The sequence below is a fragment of the Ips typographus genome, linkage group LG8 (assembly GCF_016097725.1).
Source record: "Ips typographus isolate SLU linkage group LG8, UJ_Ityp_2.0, whole genome shotgun sequence".
NCBI classification, from domain to species: Eukaryota; Metazoa; Arthropoda; class Insecta; order Coleoptera; family Curculionidae; genus Ips; species Ips typographus.
In genome coordinates, this window is record NC_138429.1 from 8270402 (window position 1) to 8289130 (window position 18729).

An 18729-nucleotide genomic window follows, 5' to 3' on the forward strand; every position below is an offset into this window, starting at 1 on the left:
ACCACAACACACAGTTAAACAACACAACAGGTGTAATAACATTTACACCTTCAGCCAAAAAAAAATAAAATTATCATCTATTAAGATGTCAGTCAAGTGATCTAGTAACACGAAAACTGCGTTATACTTCATTAACTGCAACACTTTAATGCACTTCAATCTATCAAAGAAAAAATATGTTTATTTTCAACTATGTATGTAACAACATTATTTTTCCACTACTAACATAATAAACATACTTGACCGATTAGTAACTTGAGAAATTAGTTTTCTCTACCTTAATGGTCATTGTTGACCGAGGTCAAAAATATAGTCTAATCTCTAGTTCTAGTCTGGCACAAACACGACAAAAAAGGAAATATTATTGACCTAGGTAAATAATAATGTCAATGTCCATTAAGACATCTGACATATGAAATATACTTGACTTGACAGAGACAGATAAATTAGGTTGTCCACCGCCTACTATACTAGAAAGCCTAGAAGGTGCTTGTCAAAAATTCCAATATGGCGGGAATAGAGGTGACAGTTTGTATTGTGGAAATTTAGTTTTTTGAGGATTAGATGAATTTTTACGGTTTAAAATCAAAACTTGAGGTTATTTGCGTAAGTTATTTTTGTTTGCTGCTGTTCATAAGTTTTTCAAGCCACATTGTAACAGCAAATCAGGAAAAAGCCCAACCGTGTCAGTTTTTTAGTTTACAAAAAACCGGATCTAACTCAACAGTGGTTGAACACTTTGAAGTGGGATGATTTTACTCCAACACTATACTCATTGGTAGGTACAAGTGCTTTCTAGTACAGTAAACTTATTAGGTACTTGTTACATGCACAGGTATTTGAGTTACATTATTTTTAAAGCAGCCTTCATTGTGAGAGCAACAAAAATAACTTTGAATGAATGTTCTTGGTAATAACATAAGAACCATTTACCAGTTTTGCTTACCTAGTTTCAAGGATTTACAGATTTTCTTACATTGAACAGTGTTTAAACTAGTTTGCTGTGTGTTGTACTTTCCAGGACAAATGTTCTAACCAATTTGTTTAGGCTGGACTTAATTGTGTATAAAAAAGCTCTATCTATACATATCTGGATCAGAAATGAACATTTTTTTGATTTTTCACTCACAACTTGCAATCAATTACCCGAAACAATTAAAAAAAGTCATATTTCTTACTGCATCTGCATACGTTTGTGTATAAAACGAAAAACGCCGCCATTAAAAGTGGCATTTTAGGTTTTCTAGTATAGAGGGCGGTGGGTTGTCTCTTCATGTTGTTGTTTTGTTATGATCTTAAATTTTTAAATTTTCAATAAAAGGACCATCAAAAATATTGTTAATAGTGGAAAAAATGCTATATTATCCACGGTTTAGACAGCTTTTATTAACCTTACGTCTTAATAAATAATATACTAAAAATGTAATTTTAGGTTAAGATAAATGTTTGCAATACTTTATTTTAGATTATTATATTATACCAACTTAAAGTAAGCCTAAACCAACAAATGTACACAAACAAGGGCAGAAAGACCATTTCGGTCGATAGCCCATTTCGTAATGAAATAAAGATTGTTTATTATTATTATATTATAATATACTATTATTTTCAACTTTGTATGTAATAACAATATTTCTTATGTGTAAACCAGGTGGAAAGATGAAAATTGCCTGCTTTTATTGTCCACCTGGTTGAATGTCAATATGCTTTTTGTCATATCTGGGCTTACTTTTTATAGTTAAGTGTCTGAGCTTACTTTTTACAGCTCGGGTGGTGACAAGTAATATCTGTTTCTTCAGAAATCTCCATATTAAAAGAGCTTTAAGAAACGTTTCAGCTCAAAATATTGACAACATAATAGCACAATAATTACTACGTTTCCATGCAAATGAAAAACGTTTTGAGTTTTGAATTTTGCCTTTTAAACCCGTTTTCAATTCGGTTTCAATCTTATTTCACTTCAAGGTCGATTCGCCGATTTTTGGGATCGTATCGGGATTGAAATAGCATGGAAACACCTTAAAAATGAAAACGATTTTGAAATCGAGAAAATACGTCACAATTTTGTATTGTCAACCTGTAAATGTCATTTTTCACTTCTTTAAGTTAGAGAACATAACTACAAATTTTTCATTTCATCATTTGAATTGTTTCTAATTTCATTTTACCTTATCACGGCTACCAGAAATGTTTGGCTGGACAAAGAAGTAAAACTTCTACTGGAAATTTTCCAAACACAAAACATCAATCGGTATTTTGATACCAAGAAGTATAAAAATGGAGAAATTTACCAATTGGTTTATGAGGAATTAGTAAAGAAAGGTGTAACTACTAAGATCGTTTTGCAAATTAAAAATAAATGGAAAGCTTTGAAGTGCATGTATTGTAAAGTGAAGCGTAAAAATGGGACAAGTGGGAGAAGTCCGTTCAGAGTGTAACAATTTTGTCATGCTTGATGAAATATTGAGTGCCAGACCATCATCCAATTTGTGGGGTGGACACTCTTGACGAATATGAAGAAAGAAGTCTAGTTTCAAAACGGAATTGAAAACGATTTGAAAATTAGCATGGAAACTCTAACAAATTTCAATTTTGAGATCGTTTTAAAAACGCCTTCAATTGCATGGAAACGTACTAAATGACATTGTCAAGATTGTTAATAAATCACCAGTCGTTTATCATGGTTGGTCATAACTACTCGTACACCTTTACGACCTTATTGTTAGAGACTATTAGCAATCAATATTTAAACTAAATAATTTATTATGTTTTGTGTACTAAGAATAGTATATATTACATACTCAGGTGGAAAGTTTAATTTCTGTCTCGAGCTAAAGTTCGTCTTCGTCTCGGCGAACTACCTAATATCCCGACAGAAATCAAACACTTTCTACCTGAGTATGTAATATCTTAGTAGATGCAATAAGATTTTTCCAAATCTTCGGTTAAATTTTGATTTTCGTTTCCTTGCTTGAATTCTTGATGAATTCAAGTAATTTGATCATTAAAATTAGTGAAACTCCTTACTTGAGCTTTTATATTTCTCTTTCCCATTCTTCTGGTCGTCAATTTTGATTTTCCCGATAATCCAATGTCCTCGCTAGCACTAGGACTGGGACTAGGGGCTCTGCCGCTGTCCACGCTACTAGAACGTCGCTTGTTGTTTATCGTTTTACCCGAATTACATCTGTTGACCCGTAAATGATTGTTACTGCTCTCGTTTTGCATATGCCGGTTGTACAGGGCGGTCGTTGAAGAATCTTTGCCGTTTACCGTGTAATGAACCACGTAGGACGGGTGCCCGGATGGTGATGTTGGAGTCACCTGTAATAAAATTTCATTTAGGTAAAGTATTTAATTATTAATAAAGCATCCATGTTGATTTACCGTACATGTTTGATAAAGTGCTTTTTGGTGTTGTAACTGTACAAACTGATTAGTGTTTGCAAACGACACATTTATCTGCCCGTTTAAAACATGAATCAGCCTTTTTCAGATGAAAATAATACGAGTACTTTTTTTGTGGTGTTTTATTCTATCTCTGAAGCTTTGATCTAAAAATCGTATATTTATTAAAGGCCAAAATCAAATTTTACCCCTCAACTGTGCTGAATAACAAACGAAACCCGCGTACAACATGGATATCACGTACTTTGAAAGTCACGTGTGATATGACGGGCCTTTCCGCACACACGTGGTTAGTTAACTTTATCGTTCACATGAAGCTTATAATTTAGTTTATTTTTTTCGGTTGGGTCAAAACTTTTTTCTTTAACCGACTTACCGCCAATAACTGAGGACTTGAAGCAGCTGAAGACAAATTGTCATTGGATGGATAACTAACGCTGATCTTCACCCTTTCATGTTTCCTGTCGTGGTTTCGTCTAGGACTCGGTGACGCACTGCTATTGGTTGTGGCCGTGTAACTACTTCCATTAGGAGATTCGTAGATATTAGCTGATCTAGTGGAATTGCCACGTCCCCTATGGATTCTTAGCGTTAAACGTTGCTGTTCGAAACGATTTCCTGGAGATCCTACAATAAAAAAAAACCCTTTCAGTTTTGCAAAGGCAATTAATGGACCCTTATCTCACTCGCAAATTGTGTCAGCTCAGAACAGACATATTCACAAATTTATACCGACAAAATGAGACCAAAATTTACTCGGAGCGGATTAATAAATTTTGAAAATTTGCATATGCAGTGCAACGAGAACGGGAGCGCAATTATTCAAACTAAATACGGACTAAAAGTTTACGGTGAACGTATGGTTGGGCAATAACCGTTTCAAGTGATGTAAATTTGAAAATTATCGGATTGTTTGCATTAGTTAGTGTCACTAATTATTATGGTAAGTCCACATTTACGGTGATCGTTTGCGTGAAAATGGCAGCTCGGTGATTCGTCAAGAAGAAGCAGCTTTCAGCTGGCTGCTTTTTCTTTACCAATCACAAACATATACAAGTAACAAACTTGAGTGAGTTTTTTTTAGGATCAAGCAAAGGTCATGCAAACATTCTATTTTAGACCAAATTTGCTTTAATAATGGCATGTATACTAATATCTTGAACTTAATCTTGAGCAGCTAAACCAGGTCAGATTAAATTACTTTAATTTTTGGTAAACCTGAATTCTATACAAGGTAATAACTTTCAGTTTTATTAACCATTTAAATTACAAATCAGCAGAGGGTTGGTCGGTTATTAAAAAAAAATAAGTATCCCTCTGTAAATTTCCCAGTGAAATTCAAACTGTCTCTATTAATTTATGCAGCTTGAATTTAAAGACTACTATATAGACCCCATCAGATTCAGTTCATTTTGCCTTTCTGAATTAATAATACATTGCTGATTTAAAAGACTCATATATTTCAATGGCTGGATGATTAACGGTGAATCAAAACGTTGTAATTACATAGATAGGAAGCTTTTATCTGCGGCAGGATGCCCCGTATATCACCGATAACATCTCAAGCCCAGAAAACTTTAGCCCTAGGCAAAATAAAGTAAAAGGAACTATAATAAATTACCTTCAGGTGAGAACCTATTTATTATTCATGACCGTCTTTTTCAAATAAGGCCGAAAGCCGAAACGTAGAATATGTTTAGGGAGTTTCACATTCTGGAACTGGCCTAAGGTTTGATTAAAGTCAAGATTTTGATAGTCTAAAAATTACATTTGGGAATTATACTGTATTGCAAAAAAGCAAAATTACCACTGTACAAATACCTAGTTTTTTTTAAGTAACTCTCAAGGGGCTACCCCATTACCCCATAAAATATTAAAAAAATACTGTTATTAATGCTTATACTTACTGATTTGTTATAACAACACCACTTCAATCTTTGTAAATAATAAGTAATTAAATTTAGAAAAGTAAATAAATTAAAAACACACTTTTAGCGCCACTTCAACAATTCTTCTTCCCTTAGCTCTCTTCTAATATGTATCGACTTTTTTATTGAACTGATTTCGTTTTCAAAGAAATGTAAACAGCCTAAACGTAGAATTACAATTCTTTCTGACTTCGAACACTCCAAATACCCAAATCTACAGGCAGTAAACCAGACAAATTTGTGGCTGTTGTAAATTTCACGCTCAAGTTAATTAGTCTCAAATTAGAACCGTAAAGTTGTGACAGCAAAATTACAGTCAATTTATTTTGCTCGAGTACTACTTAATTCGACTTATAAACACTGAACAAAAGTTCAACTAGGACTAGGACATAAAGTTAGAAATTCAAATTTACCAAACTCTAGACTGACACGGAATGCCCTTCTTGTTACATTTTTGAATTTTAGGTTAGTTGTCAAACCACTCTTGCTTTATGATATGTTTCTATCTCGCTCTAACCTTAAAAACATGTATGTGGGTTGTGAGAGAAACACATTCTAAAGTGATCGTAATTGAAAGTTGAAAATTGCCAAAAATGTCAATAATTTTGACAATTGACATTGATTTTGAAGGTTTTGTGTTGTGTCGGTTTGTGTTGTTATTCAAATATTCAAAATAAAAAAAACCTTTGTCAACAACTAGTCCGTGTAGCCTGGCCAAAGAAGAACCAGCATTTAGCATTGTTTTTTAACCAAATAAGAAGCAAGTAGGGTAAGTTTTTTTGAAAGATACAACTGACCTTCAGTAAACCATTTTTTTACTTCAGACTTGTTGAATTAGTTTCTAACTAGGTCTATTTTAAGAATAAACTATTCAGAATTTGTCCTGTGGTTGCTAAACTTTGTTTATTGAGATGATAAAACTGATCTTTCATCACTTCTGAATGCAAAATGCTTTAGCAGTAAATTGTTAGTGTTTTGACTGTAAGTTTCTAAAAGGACATGTCACAGCCTAAATTTTATTATACAGTCAACATTAAGTAAACTATAAAAAGTTAAAAATCTTATAAATTATTTACAAATATGAAATAGGTGGGTTAGGGTTATGGTGCAAACTGCAAAAACCCCAGACGCCAGCATAATTTACGTCAAAAATAGTTTGCCCGTTTGACACTAGATGGCACTGAGATAGTTTTTGTGTTTCACTTTTTTTAACATGAAACCCCATTTCTTCGTTTCGTTTTTATTAGTTTAGCACTTTTTGCCTAGGTTTTTTGTCTCAAAGACGGGAAAGTGTTGACTTGTAGCTCAAAGATTAGAAAATGTTCGGTTTTTTAAACTACAAGATCGTCAGCACTTTGGTGAGTACACCAGTTAATTCACATACGTTTTTTGTGTAAACTTGTGAAGCATAAAGTGGTATTTCAGGCTCCTGAGCGTAAACCACAGAAAACTAAAAAAAACGGCCGTTATCTTTTATTTATCCTAAAAATATACTAGCGGTACATTTGATGTCTGAAATGTGGCTATTATTCACCAAACTATCTATAAAATTTATCCCAGTCAGCCATAAAACTCTCCTAAGGTGTTATTCAATTTATGTTTGAGGTAATAAAATTTGTAGTATTGATGAAAGGTGTGAAAAATTTAATATACAGAAGGAAACCAAACTTAAAAAAGTGCTTGGACCGCTGTGATAATGTAATTTGACAGTTGGTCATGTGATAACCATTGGATTTTTGATAAAGTGGTCACGTTGTTTCACACTTGTATTCTGCAAAAAAAAATCATACCTGTAATCTTGAAGCCTTGATTAATAGCCTGGGTGGTTCTAATGGCGGCCAGGTATATCCTCCAGTAAAAAAACAACATTACAAACATTGGAATGTAGAACGAACCAAGGGCGGAATAGACCACGTAACCAGATTCATTAATTAGCTCGCATTTCCAGGGACAGTGAGGATTGTCTTCCAAAAGGGTCGAGTTCGATTCATTGTCGCTGGACTGAAAAGAGAAAAGATTTAGGGTTAAAGCCTGGAATGTGAAATGGCATTGAGTTTATCGTATTGCATACCGATTAGTTGTTTAAGCTAGATTTAACTAGCAGAAATATCTAAAAACCCTTCAGCGTTTGGTGTTTAGTTAAATATCTGCTGGTAATATTTAATTAAAGGAGTTATTCTTCGAGCAACAGACGTTTCAAAGCCAAATTAGCAAAACGCACTGCCTCGAAGTGTAATTACGGAAAATCTTAATGGAACTTAGCCGAACTTTACTGCGAGAAGGAATTTAATTATTTATCTACGGCTGTACATGCATTCCTTAAGAGGTCCGCTGACGTTTTTTGTGTAGTCCACAATTTCAGAAAACTTTTTAAGTTTTAATGAGCACCAAGTATTTTTCAAGCTTTCAAAATGGGTTAACAACACTCTTTCCAAATCTAGTGCAACAGAGAATGGGTGTCTTGAGTTTAATCTAATAAACTGTAATAAAGAGGGCCGTTAAGGGCTAAGGTCAAGAGGTGTTACGTTTTCTTATCAGGAGAGGGTTTGCCAATAGATAGCCTGTTGGAGACGTTGGCATAAAAGATTCTGATAACACAGACATTACAGGCCCACATATAATTCTGAATTTTTAGTCAGGAGCTAATTATGAGTTTTTCATAACCGGATTGTACATGACACACCGTTTTATATTAAAAACTGATTCAAACTGTTGCGCTAATTAGTTTAAATTCCTTTATTAATACTTTTCCGGTCTTCATCCTGTTAATTTCCTGTTTTAAAACCGGTTGCCAGGAGATTGGTTAGTTATCTGTTCAGCTATCTTTTATCCCCTTTCTAGGGTTTGGGCACGGTGCCAAAAAGCCTAATACGAGCATGATTTGTCGCCCATGTCGCATTTCTGCTTGAAGTTGTAGGTTTAGGGACTTTAGTAGTGTCAGACACCCTATTTTTCTTACATTTTGCGAGTATGACACAAGCTAGTTTAACAGGACGAAAAGCATACCTTGGAATCTTTCCAACCGACCAGAGGAGGGAAACAAATAACAAAACTTAGGATCCACAGACCGGCCACCAACATTTTCGCTCTGGATTTGGACATAATACTCGGATAGGTAATGGGTCTAGTTACGGCAACGTATCTGTCTAGAGAAATGGCGCACAAGTTTAAAATGGAAGCGGTGCACATCCATACGTCCACGGCCAGCCATATTCTGCACCATACGTCTCCAAATATCCAAACCTGTAACAAAAGGTATGTTTTAGTAAACATTTTTGAAATGATTCAGTCATGTTTGCTCATTTGCTCTGTCTTAGATTTTATCTAGGAAAATTATATCTGAATAATTAGGCACTAAATTTATTTAGATAACTGTAAATATCTCCTACAATCCACAAGGGTGTTTTAATATGGGTCCCATAATAAATGTGACCGGGTTCCTATGCTAATGCTATTAGAAAGGTCACAGTATGATACGGAATATTTAATAGAAAAGTTAATTTAAGACAGAAAAGCTTTTAAGATTTATGGTGCATTGAGATTCTGAGACTACTGAAGTTTCCTCGCAATCAATTTGAGGAATATTAAATTTCATCTGCGCTTTAAACTAACTTTGCTGAATACGATTAGTCGGAAAAGTATCGTATTTCTTTTCGGGTTTTTTTCCAGGCTTTTGCGACAATAGTTTAACGGTTTGGACGTCCAGTTTCTAACAGTTTTCCCTTTATCTAAACTCGTAACTAATCGAGAAGCACCGAGACGACCTCACTCAATTAACGTTATTAAGAAACATGATACTAGTTCAGTCCCTTACTAACCAAGTTTGGCAAAACTTTACCGTGTCAGCTTTAACTTATCGCGTTTCATGTGTAGGTAGGTATATTGCTGTGACTGATTCAATTCCAAAAGTTTTGAACACCATGTATGTATCAAATACGTTTTTCTGTTTTTCATCTCTCTATTCCGACTCACTCCATCAATTTCAAATTTGACAGACACTTTCAGCTTAGCTTTAATGGAAAGCGTATAGCGTGAGTTATGCTTTTTGACAGTTGATCACGTGACCTCGTTTTACAAATTGAACCGTCACGTCTCCGTATAAACATATAGTTGGCTGATCTAGGCTTGAAACACCTTTTTCATGCATATTTGATTTGATCCATTTTGCAGCAAAATATGATATTTATACAAAGCAAGAAAAAAATGGATATAGAACATACGAAATATCACCGAATCAAATATTGAAACCTCGCACACAGACGTATTAGATATTTCGGTATTTACACCCCCAAGGCAGCAAGACTCTTATGTAAAGAAATAACGCTTCAGAAACTTCTCGAACGGAACTTATTGCTGATTAGATCGTGTGTAAGATTCAAACCGCACACCCATTCGTTTTAAAAGAGATTGAAATTCGATTTTATTTGAAAAACTGTATTTTAAGAATTACTATCAAAATACTGTCAATATGTAGAGAAAAAATCCTACTTTGCTAAAAATATGAAACTTCCATTCAGTTTGGCGAGGTTTTCGAATTAGGGTCATTACTGCATTTGGAGCAGGCTTTAATAAGCAATTTCACGAATGATGTGACATGGCTTTTGCGTATTGTCTCTCAAATTTTGTACTGTACTAATTCCAATGGTCTATATGCCACTAAAAGCTTGTGTGTCAGAATTTTCAATATTGCTTTTAGAAACACTTGGGAAATGCAAGAAGTCTCTGAATTATAAAAAATAACTGTCCAGCTATTTGTAACATCATTTAAATTTAGTTTTATTTTCCGTATATAGATTAGAGACTGATCATTGAAGGAATAATACAAGGATGAGTAGGAAGAAGACAAAACTCCTGGCTGAAAGACTTAAGAAGATGGTTTGGATGTACCTCAATTGACATCTTCAGAGCTGCTACATCCAGAATAATGATTGCCAATTGGATCGCCAACCTCCGGCAAGAAGATACAATCAATTACATGACTCTCTATCTTAACTTCTTCTAAAACACTAATATGGTAGGTGACGACAACTGCACTAAATGGCTGGCTTTGACAAACATTTTATAAGGGGGCACTCACGATGACGTAGTCTGCCACCTACACTGGCTTACTCTCTATAACAGTATAACAATGGATTTTTCATTGTTGCGGTATTCATTATACTTTGATGAATGGCACGTATTATCGGACATAATTTTCGGTACGAAACTCCCAATCGGTTCAACACTGGATTTAGATCGATAATTCTATTCCGTTCAAACCGCTTCATATCATTAGAGTTGATAATGTATGGTCAGCTCTTTGGCACACAACTCGGCTACATAATTGTAAAAATGCATTATGGGCAGAAATGTGTGCTCTTGTGCCAGATAAATCCGACCAGATGATTTAAGTGGCCCAGTTTCTTTTGAAAAGGGTTTTCGATGTGTGTTCTCCGAAGTTGCTTTTGATGGGGATTATCCCGACGCTTTCAAGAACTTGATTGTTCACTGACTATGACAAAGTTTCAATAATATGTTTTCCTTAATTTGATCTAAGTTACATAAAGTAGTGGTTTTCAAACGGGCTCAATTTATTGCCTCTCGTTACTTTTCGCTGAAAGAAAGTTGTGTGAACTTTTGTTTTTGTTAAACTAGCACCACCTGGGGAAAAATATTTATTGTGGCCAAATATTTATCATTGTCCAAAATATAAACGATTCGTCTTATTTACTTTTCTCCCCCAGCGCCTCTTACCAGTCCCAGGTTTTCCGTATTTATTCTTAGCCCAACTAGCAGACGGGAAAGATAAATAAGATTAATATACATACAGTGTTGCAGTTTCATTCAGTTTGATCTATTTACGTAGGATTAATTTCGTGTATTAATCTCGATGAAAGTCGTATAGTGCCTCGACAAAACTAATTACATTAGTATTGCCGCTGTACACTAAACACTGTGCCGCTTGACATTCGAAACTCGCTAATTAGCGGTTTTAGTAAAGCTGGTGTGGTTCTATTGAGCTCATTCTTCTAGTTTAGAGCCAATTGTAATTAGGGACAAACACCTTTTTTGCAGTCGTTATACCACACAAATTAAATTAACTTTGGAATGAAAGTGAATTAAAAATTCCATTACAACTTCAAGGCATTCTTTAAGTGGATCTTGGGAGCTTATTCAGTTCAAGATGCTCTTATTTTTAACAAAATTTACTTTACTATTTAAAAATGCTGTAAAATTAACAAGTTCTATACAAATAAGTTAATAAGTTAAGAAAATCTTAACTAACGACTGAATTTTCCCACAAAACTGTCAAGAAACACTTTATACTAACAGTTATGTCACAAAATTTCCCTTAGACACTTGTTATGGTGAGTTTACATGTTCGCAAGTTACAGCACATGGAGTAATTGGTAACTACTACTTTACAACACTACAAACAGTGCTGTGATTTACGCGATTACAGACTTACTATAAAAGTAAGAAATTATTGGTTTTCTCTGCACTGCTAAAGGCTCATTTCTACTACTATCATCAGAGGTGGGGACCGAGAAAAGTAAATGTACCGCACTCTGGCAGTTGTACACGTGACTTCAGTTAGGTTGGCCGATAAAACGGTCATGTGACTGCCAAATTCTGTTAATGAATATTTTAATTCAATTGGATATTAGAGGTGCTTTACTTCAATGGTTATTGCGTTTAGGGCCGATTACACCGACATATTTAAGGGCACCCTAGACTATAGTAGAATATATCGGCCGATGCACGTCATTGACGTTTAACTCGCCTCGTTGCCAGATGTTTAGTTTTTTCATTAAAACACGAACTTACACATAAATTTTGTTTTTATTTATTTCTTATATAGAAGTTGACGCACTTTTTTAACAGAGAACTTTGAATAACAATATTAGTCAATATTGAGTTTTTTTTGTCTCTCTCTGTAAGCAGTTTTTAGTCAAGTCATCAACAACAAAAACAAAAACAGGAAACGGTCAACTAGTAATCTGGCAACAACGCACACAACTCGTTAAACGTCGAGATCGAGAAGATCACGTTTGTGTCAGAATTGCGTTCAGTTAATAAGCGCGTGTTAGACAGAGAGCGCTACAGGTCGCAACTAATCGCTAAGCAATACGAATGCATTTTCAAAACGTCAAACTCACTGATGACGTGCATCGCTCCCATTAGTGCCCTGGACCATAGGTGTTAATTTGACTGCATAGGGTGTCCTTAACTACATGGATGCAATCCGCCATAATACTATAAAACTGACAGAAATAAAACGATTCATTTACAGTATGTAAGCTAACCGTTGCGTTTCATTTTGGTAGCGTAATTTTGCAACGATTATGTGTTCTAAGCAACCAATATAATCACATAAAATTGTAATATTTCATGTGCAATATCCGCTTAAGTGCACTAGAAGAGAATATATTTCCTTTGTCCGTTATATCTCGTAAAGCCGTTGCAAGCATAAGCGATCCATAAAGCACATTTTAATCACGTAGTAGATACCGAGGCGTGGTGGAATGAAAATCTCGCATTTTTTTAGAGCGCTTTAGGCATATACGGTTTTTTTTTGATAAATAAGCCAAATTTTCCTACACACATTTTTAACTTTGAAAAAATAAAATTTGCCACGTTTAACTTAAATCGCTTTAATAGATATAATAATGCGTGTCTTTTCTATGTAATGGTAGTACTTTTCAGTTTACTGTTCTACTGACCACTGACATATGTCAATGGCTAACGTCACATTTTTTTCTGGGTAGGCTGGGTGTTTTTATTCAAAATGGTTGCCAACACAATCAGTCATATTCAGTATGTAGTATTTGTTATGTAAAAAAATCGGTCAAAGTGAGTTATTAGTGGTTTTGCAAGCTTAAAACGTTTCAGAGGTGAGTAGATAATTTTGAAAAAAGTTTGACGCTACTTGGAGCAAGTGTGACAGTAGGTCACATGACCACTTTATCAGAATGTCTGCTTGAAGTCTTGTGACCGTCACATTACTGCTCCAGATTTTGTATCACGTATCACAATTTATTGCACAAGATTAATACAGAAAGTAATTTGGTAACAAAGTCGTAAATAACCTTTTGTATTTACTTACAGTGAAGATAATGTCGCCTTTTTTGTTTCCACTCCAACGGTTAATGAAATTAATGACGTAAAAACAACAAAAAGAAGTTTTTTTTAATTTAAAGTAAACGCTTGCGATAGATGATTTATGACTCTATAATGGGGGGGGGGCTGTCTATTAAGTGTTCACAGCGCTTCAATACTGATATTTTGCTTGGAAAAATTGTACAGAAAAAGATTAAAGATCCTAGAGGGTACACTCTGCAAATATTATGGCCGGCCTCCAGAGACCTGAAATAGTTTTACGATGCTTCCTCCTTAGCATGTTTATTATGCAGTTTGTGCGCTCAGTGTCCCTTGGCAAGGATAAAATGCGATACTCGTTCAAGTTAATTCAATACCCCAATTGCAACAGAAATTCTATAAGAGTCAACCTAAAAATAGCAGATTAGAAACAGTTTTTACATACTCACAGTACTTTCGTTTTATTATCATGCAGCACGAAATAATTTGAACAATATTCTTTCATGGACAAGAAAGACTCTTGAATGGAACTCACCCGAGGCGTTTTTATTTGAACTTTATTTGCGTCTCGTAAGACGGTCCCAAGGGAACGTTCTATTAGTAGCTTTCAAAACAACCTAAAGAAAACCTTAAGCGAAAACACCTATTTCTAAAGCTTCGCTGCAGCTATTTACTTTTTACGGACAAGGAAAGCCTAAAGCGTATTGGCAGATGTTCGATATTTGAAACTTTTCAAAAGTACGTGGAGTTTGAGGGGACGTTTGTTATTGTTTGAAATTTTCAGAAACAGCTTAATCTCACAGATTAATATTTCAAGTGCTCGAACGTTTTAATTTTCGCAGTAACTTCCGCTTGGCAATGCTTTCGGCTTACTGAACGTTTTGGATTATTAATATCGCTGTTTTTAAAAAAAAAATCGACGGTTTTGCTAAATTCGTTTTTATTTCCGTTGAGTCAAGGTTGCTAGAACGAGTCAAGTAAAAAGTGGTGTGCAATTGGCCCAATTCATCCAGTTTTTGATTGGTCACGTAGTGTTACAAGCATTGTTGCAATTTTGTTTATGCACAAAAGTTTGACGGTGCCAATAATTAAACTCGTGTCCCCTCTGTTTTGTACTTGTACTTATCAGTTTACTGTGCCACTGACATATGTCAACGGCTAATGCGCTCATTGGCCGTTAGGAATCGTGCCTGTTTTGTTTACAATTAATACCCAATAACAAACACTATACAAGTAACGGGTGTTCAATAATTGTTAAGCTGAATTCATAGTTTGAAATCCGCAAGAAGTAAGAAGTAAGCAGTAAGCCGAATTAAAAATAAACAATATACTTGTCTTGTAGCACTTTCATTCATAGTTTGACAAATAAGCACAAGCCGCATGAACCGCAAGCAGTAAGCAGCAAGAAATTAATCATTTCACCGCCTACTATACTAGAAAGCCTAGAAGGTGCTTGTCAAAAATTCCAATATGGCGGGAATAGTGGTGACAGTTTGTATTGTGGAAATTGAGTTTTTTGAGGATTAGATGAATTTTTACGGTTTAAAATCAAGACTTGAGGTTATTTGCGTAAGATATTTTTGTTTGCTGCCGTTCATAAGTTTTCCAAGCCGCATTGTAACAGCAATTCAGGAAAAAGCCCAACCGTGTCAGTTTTTTACTTTACAAAAAACCAGATCTAACTCAACAGTGGTTGAACACTTTGAAGTGGGATGATTTTACTCCAACCCTATACTCAATGGTAAGTACCAGTGCTTTCTAGTACAGTGCACTTATTAGGTACTTGTTACATGCACAGGTATGTGAGTTACATTTTAAAGCATCCTTCAATGTGAGAGCAACAAAAATAATTTTTAATGAATGTTCTTGGTAATAACATAAGAACCAATTACCAGTTTTGCTTACCTAGTTTCAAGGATTTACAGATTTTCTTACATTGAACAGTGTTTAAACTAGTTTGCTGTGTGTTGTACTTTCCAGGATAAATGTTCGAACCAATTTGTTTAGACTGGACTTGATTGTGTATAAAAAAGCTCTATCTATACATATCTGGATCAGGAATGAACCTTTTTTTGATTTTGCACTCACAACTTGCAATCAACTACACGAAAGAATTTAAAAAAAACATATTTTTTACTGCATCTGCCTACGTTTGTGTATAAAACGAAAACCGCTAACGCCGCCATTAAAAGTGACATTTTAGGCTTTCTAGTATAGAGGGCGGTGATTGAAACATTTGCGGAAGGCTACTTCTTACTACTACTGCTTGCTGCATGCCGCTTACTTCTTGCGGAATTAGAACTATGAATCCAGCTTTATGGTCGTAGTTGGCTGTGGTTCTCTCGTTCTATCATGAACGTAGGGCCGTTGATAAGTTCGTATATGGTTTGAAATGACAGCTGTCATATAATAATTGTTTGCAACGTTATCTAAGACATACGCTTTTTGTGACAATTGCCATCCATAGGCGACCTGACCATAACACCCATTATATGGCTGCCCTGAAACTGAAAATCAGTAATATTGTAATGTATAGACGAGCCACTGTCGCCAAATATTTTCCTTTTCTTATTCTTATGGGCTTGGCCTAGACCCAGCTTCACAATAACAACCCAGTGTGCTGTTTTGGTAAGAAATCTACTTAAACTCGAGATTTATTGCGATACATTTTGTGCAAAATAATAGTTTGGCATCGAGCGAAACTTGTCTCTATTATGAACAGAATTTGCAAACCAGTACGTTTGTTCGCAAATATATTTCCTTCTGTTATGAAACTAATTTATTCGAAATGAAAATCTCAGTTGGAAACTGAATGTAAACATTGTAAAAGCAAAGGAAAACATTATATTTGTCACAAAAGTTCAGCCAAATTAAATAAATCAGGGGTTATGTACTCAGACTAAAATTTATTGTAGAATATCCAAGTGTGTTGATATAAACATTTCTAAAATTACATGTTTAGTGTAATGGTTATCGTTTTATTCACTTGAAATTTAAGAATTTTAATCTCAACATTTTAAGGTCGTATTGTGGGCTTTTTCTAACTAATGGTACATGTGCAATTTTAATAGGGTTTAGTTTGTTATTGGTCAAAAATAACTAGCTTTCAGCGTGCAAACTATCAACAGAATGCTGTGATTTACCCAAATGCTCCATATGTAAACTTAAAAGACATCTCTTATACATGTCCTCCAGCGGCCATTTTGACCAGCCAAATTGCTGGAGGTCAAACTAACTAGCCGACTCAGATGCAGTTTCAGTTTTTTTTAACTGGTTACTTCCAGAAAGTTGCTTTTTCTTATAGCGCGTGATTACCAATCATTAGTGATTTAAGTTAGTTAGTTGCAAAGAAACTCTTACGTTTGCACGGGTATAGAGAATTGGCCGTGTTAAACACGTTTTTAAACTTTTACGAAACTCTCGACTAATATATTTTCGAAGATCTACGGGATAGATAAAAATTAGTATAGGATATAAAGTATCGAATAGCGCGTTCAGCTTACATTTATTACCCTAGGAAAGTTTCGGAACGTCATACGTTCTGCAAACTTTACTAAAACTGGGAATAAAGTTTATTCCATATAAGATCAAAATTTGGATTAACGAATATTTGCAAATCGAATAAGAAGCCAATATGCAATTTAAATTTAATAGTATGAATTTATTTACTTAATTTAAATTAGAACTTTGTCAAGGAATTACCTCTGTAAACCTTTTAAAAGGTTTAAGAGTGCAGATGTAGTGTGTTCGGTTAAAAGCGCAACGGAGGCAAATTGGTGCAAATTAGGTTTTCATACCTGAATAATTTAAGTGACATGACTAGAGCACTTAGGAGTAATGAAATTACTACCAAATGAATGTGGATACTACATTTTACCATGACGTGGCATTTAAGAGTTTTCTTGTGATTTAGCAATTTAGTATTGAAATATCCTCAACATATCAGAAGGGTAGCTTTGTTAGGTCACCCTGTAAAGTAACCGAAACATGGAATTTTAATCAATTTACAAGCAAAGGCAATGTACTCTTGATTGTATCGGCTAAATAATTTACATGGAAATCCTGTGATTTCTTGTTCCACTTTCGGCAATTTATAGACATGCAACTGGCTTCACAACACGAAAGAGTTGTTATACAGTTATACCGGGTGAGTATTTTTCGATTTTAATGCAAGAATAACTCACCTTGAACACTTCCCATACTGATGAAAATGGCAAAACAGCAATTCCAACCATCAAGTCAGCAACGGCCAATGAAGCTATAAAAATATTGGTGACAGCAACTTGTAGCTTAGAGGAGCACATGACCGCAGCTATAACTAAACAGTTACCGACAATTACCATAACATCAATTAACAATAAAATGGTCAATTTGGCCAAGGCAGTTGCGTCAATCCACACAACGTTTTTGAGTAAAGCCGCACACGCGGTCTCGTTTAACGTATTTCGCATCACACCGGCATAGTGTTGTTCAGTTCAAATACTTTTCTGGCAGGTAATAGTGTTTCCTTGCAACACTGAACACCGAACCGTTTGCAAGTCGATCCATTTCCGACGGTCCCCATGATCTGGAAATTAAAAACAAACCAGTATTGGATTTGTCTGCAAATTTAACTGTAAACTTTCAATAGTCAATTAATATTATATTTGAAAATTTAATCGGGAACGTACATTCTTTAATTTCAGCGTTCGCAGCCAGGTGTTTTTCATTCATACAGTCTGGCAAAATGCCCGCAAACGAAGCGGCTGAATAAACCCTTTTGTATCCTAGTATCAGGATTTTTAGTGGCTGGGATTATTACATTAACAACATTTAGGTATTATCATTAATTGTGTCAAATTAGCACCTTCACAACTCTGAAATGTTTGTATGTGGAGTTGCATACCCTCTTAATTGCAATGTCAAAATGTATGTCGACTGTCAATTTGTTCGGTTTGAAATAAGGTAATTTAATAATTGTAATTTAAATCTCTAAAATGTATCTAAAAATGTGTTTTACTTTAATAACCGTAAATTCGTTACTGTTTACCATCCTTGCCTAAAACGCCCCCATTCTTTCAATTTTTTTGAAAAATGAAAAAATTTAAAGTGCTTTTTTTCTACTTATTTTGCCTAATTTAAGGTCCTTTGGTATTAAAATGCCCTTTGCTGTGCATTGGAACCCTTCTAGAGCAAAATAAAAAATTACCAAAATTGCACTTTTTGCAAAACCAGCATTTTTTCAATTTTTGAATGATAGTAACTTTCTTATTTGAACTCTTATAGATTTCGCTAAAACGCCATTAAAAAGAGTATAAAAAATACTACAAAATGA

General features: G+C 34.7%; 1 protein-coding gene across 1 annotated transcript in view; it reads right to left on the reverse strand.

The window, feature by feature from the left end:
• Oamb (Octopamine receptor in mushroom bodies) overlaps positions 1–18729 on the reverse strand; it is a 34253-nt gene that overhangs the window by 4848 nt on the left and 10676 nt on the right. The window contains exons 2-6 of the mRNA XM_081985621.1: positions 17600–17982; positions 8343–8579; positions 7127–7337; positions 3785–4035; positions 3028–3324 (exon numbers count right to left, since the gene is read on the reverse strand). Coding sequence (XP_081841747.1) covers positions 3028–3324; positions 3785–4035; positions 7127–7337; positions 8343–8579; positions 17600–17866 — 1263 coding nt within the window. The 5' untranslated portion in view covers positions 17867–17982. The remainder of the gene's footprint in view (positions 1–3027; positions 3325–3784; positions 4036–7126; positions 7338–8342; positions 8580–17599; positions 17983–18729) is intronic.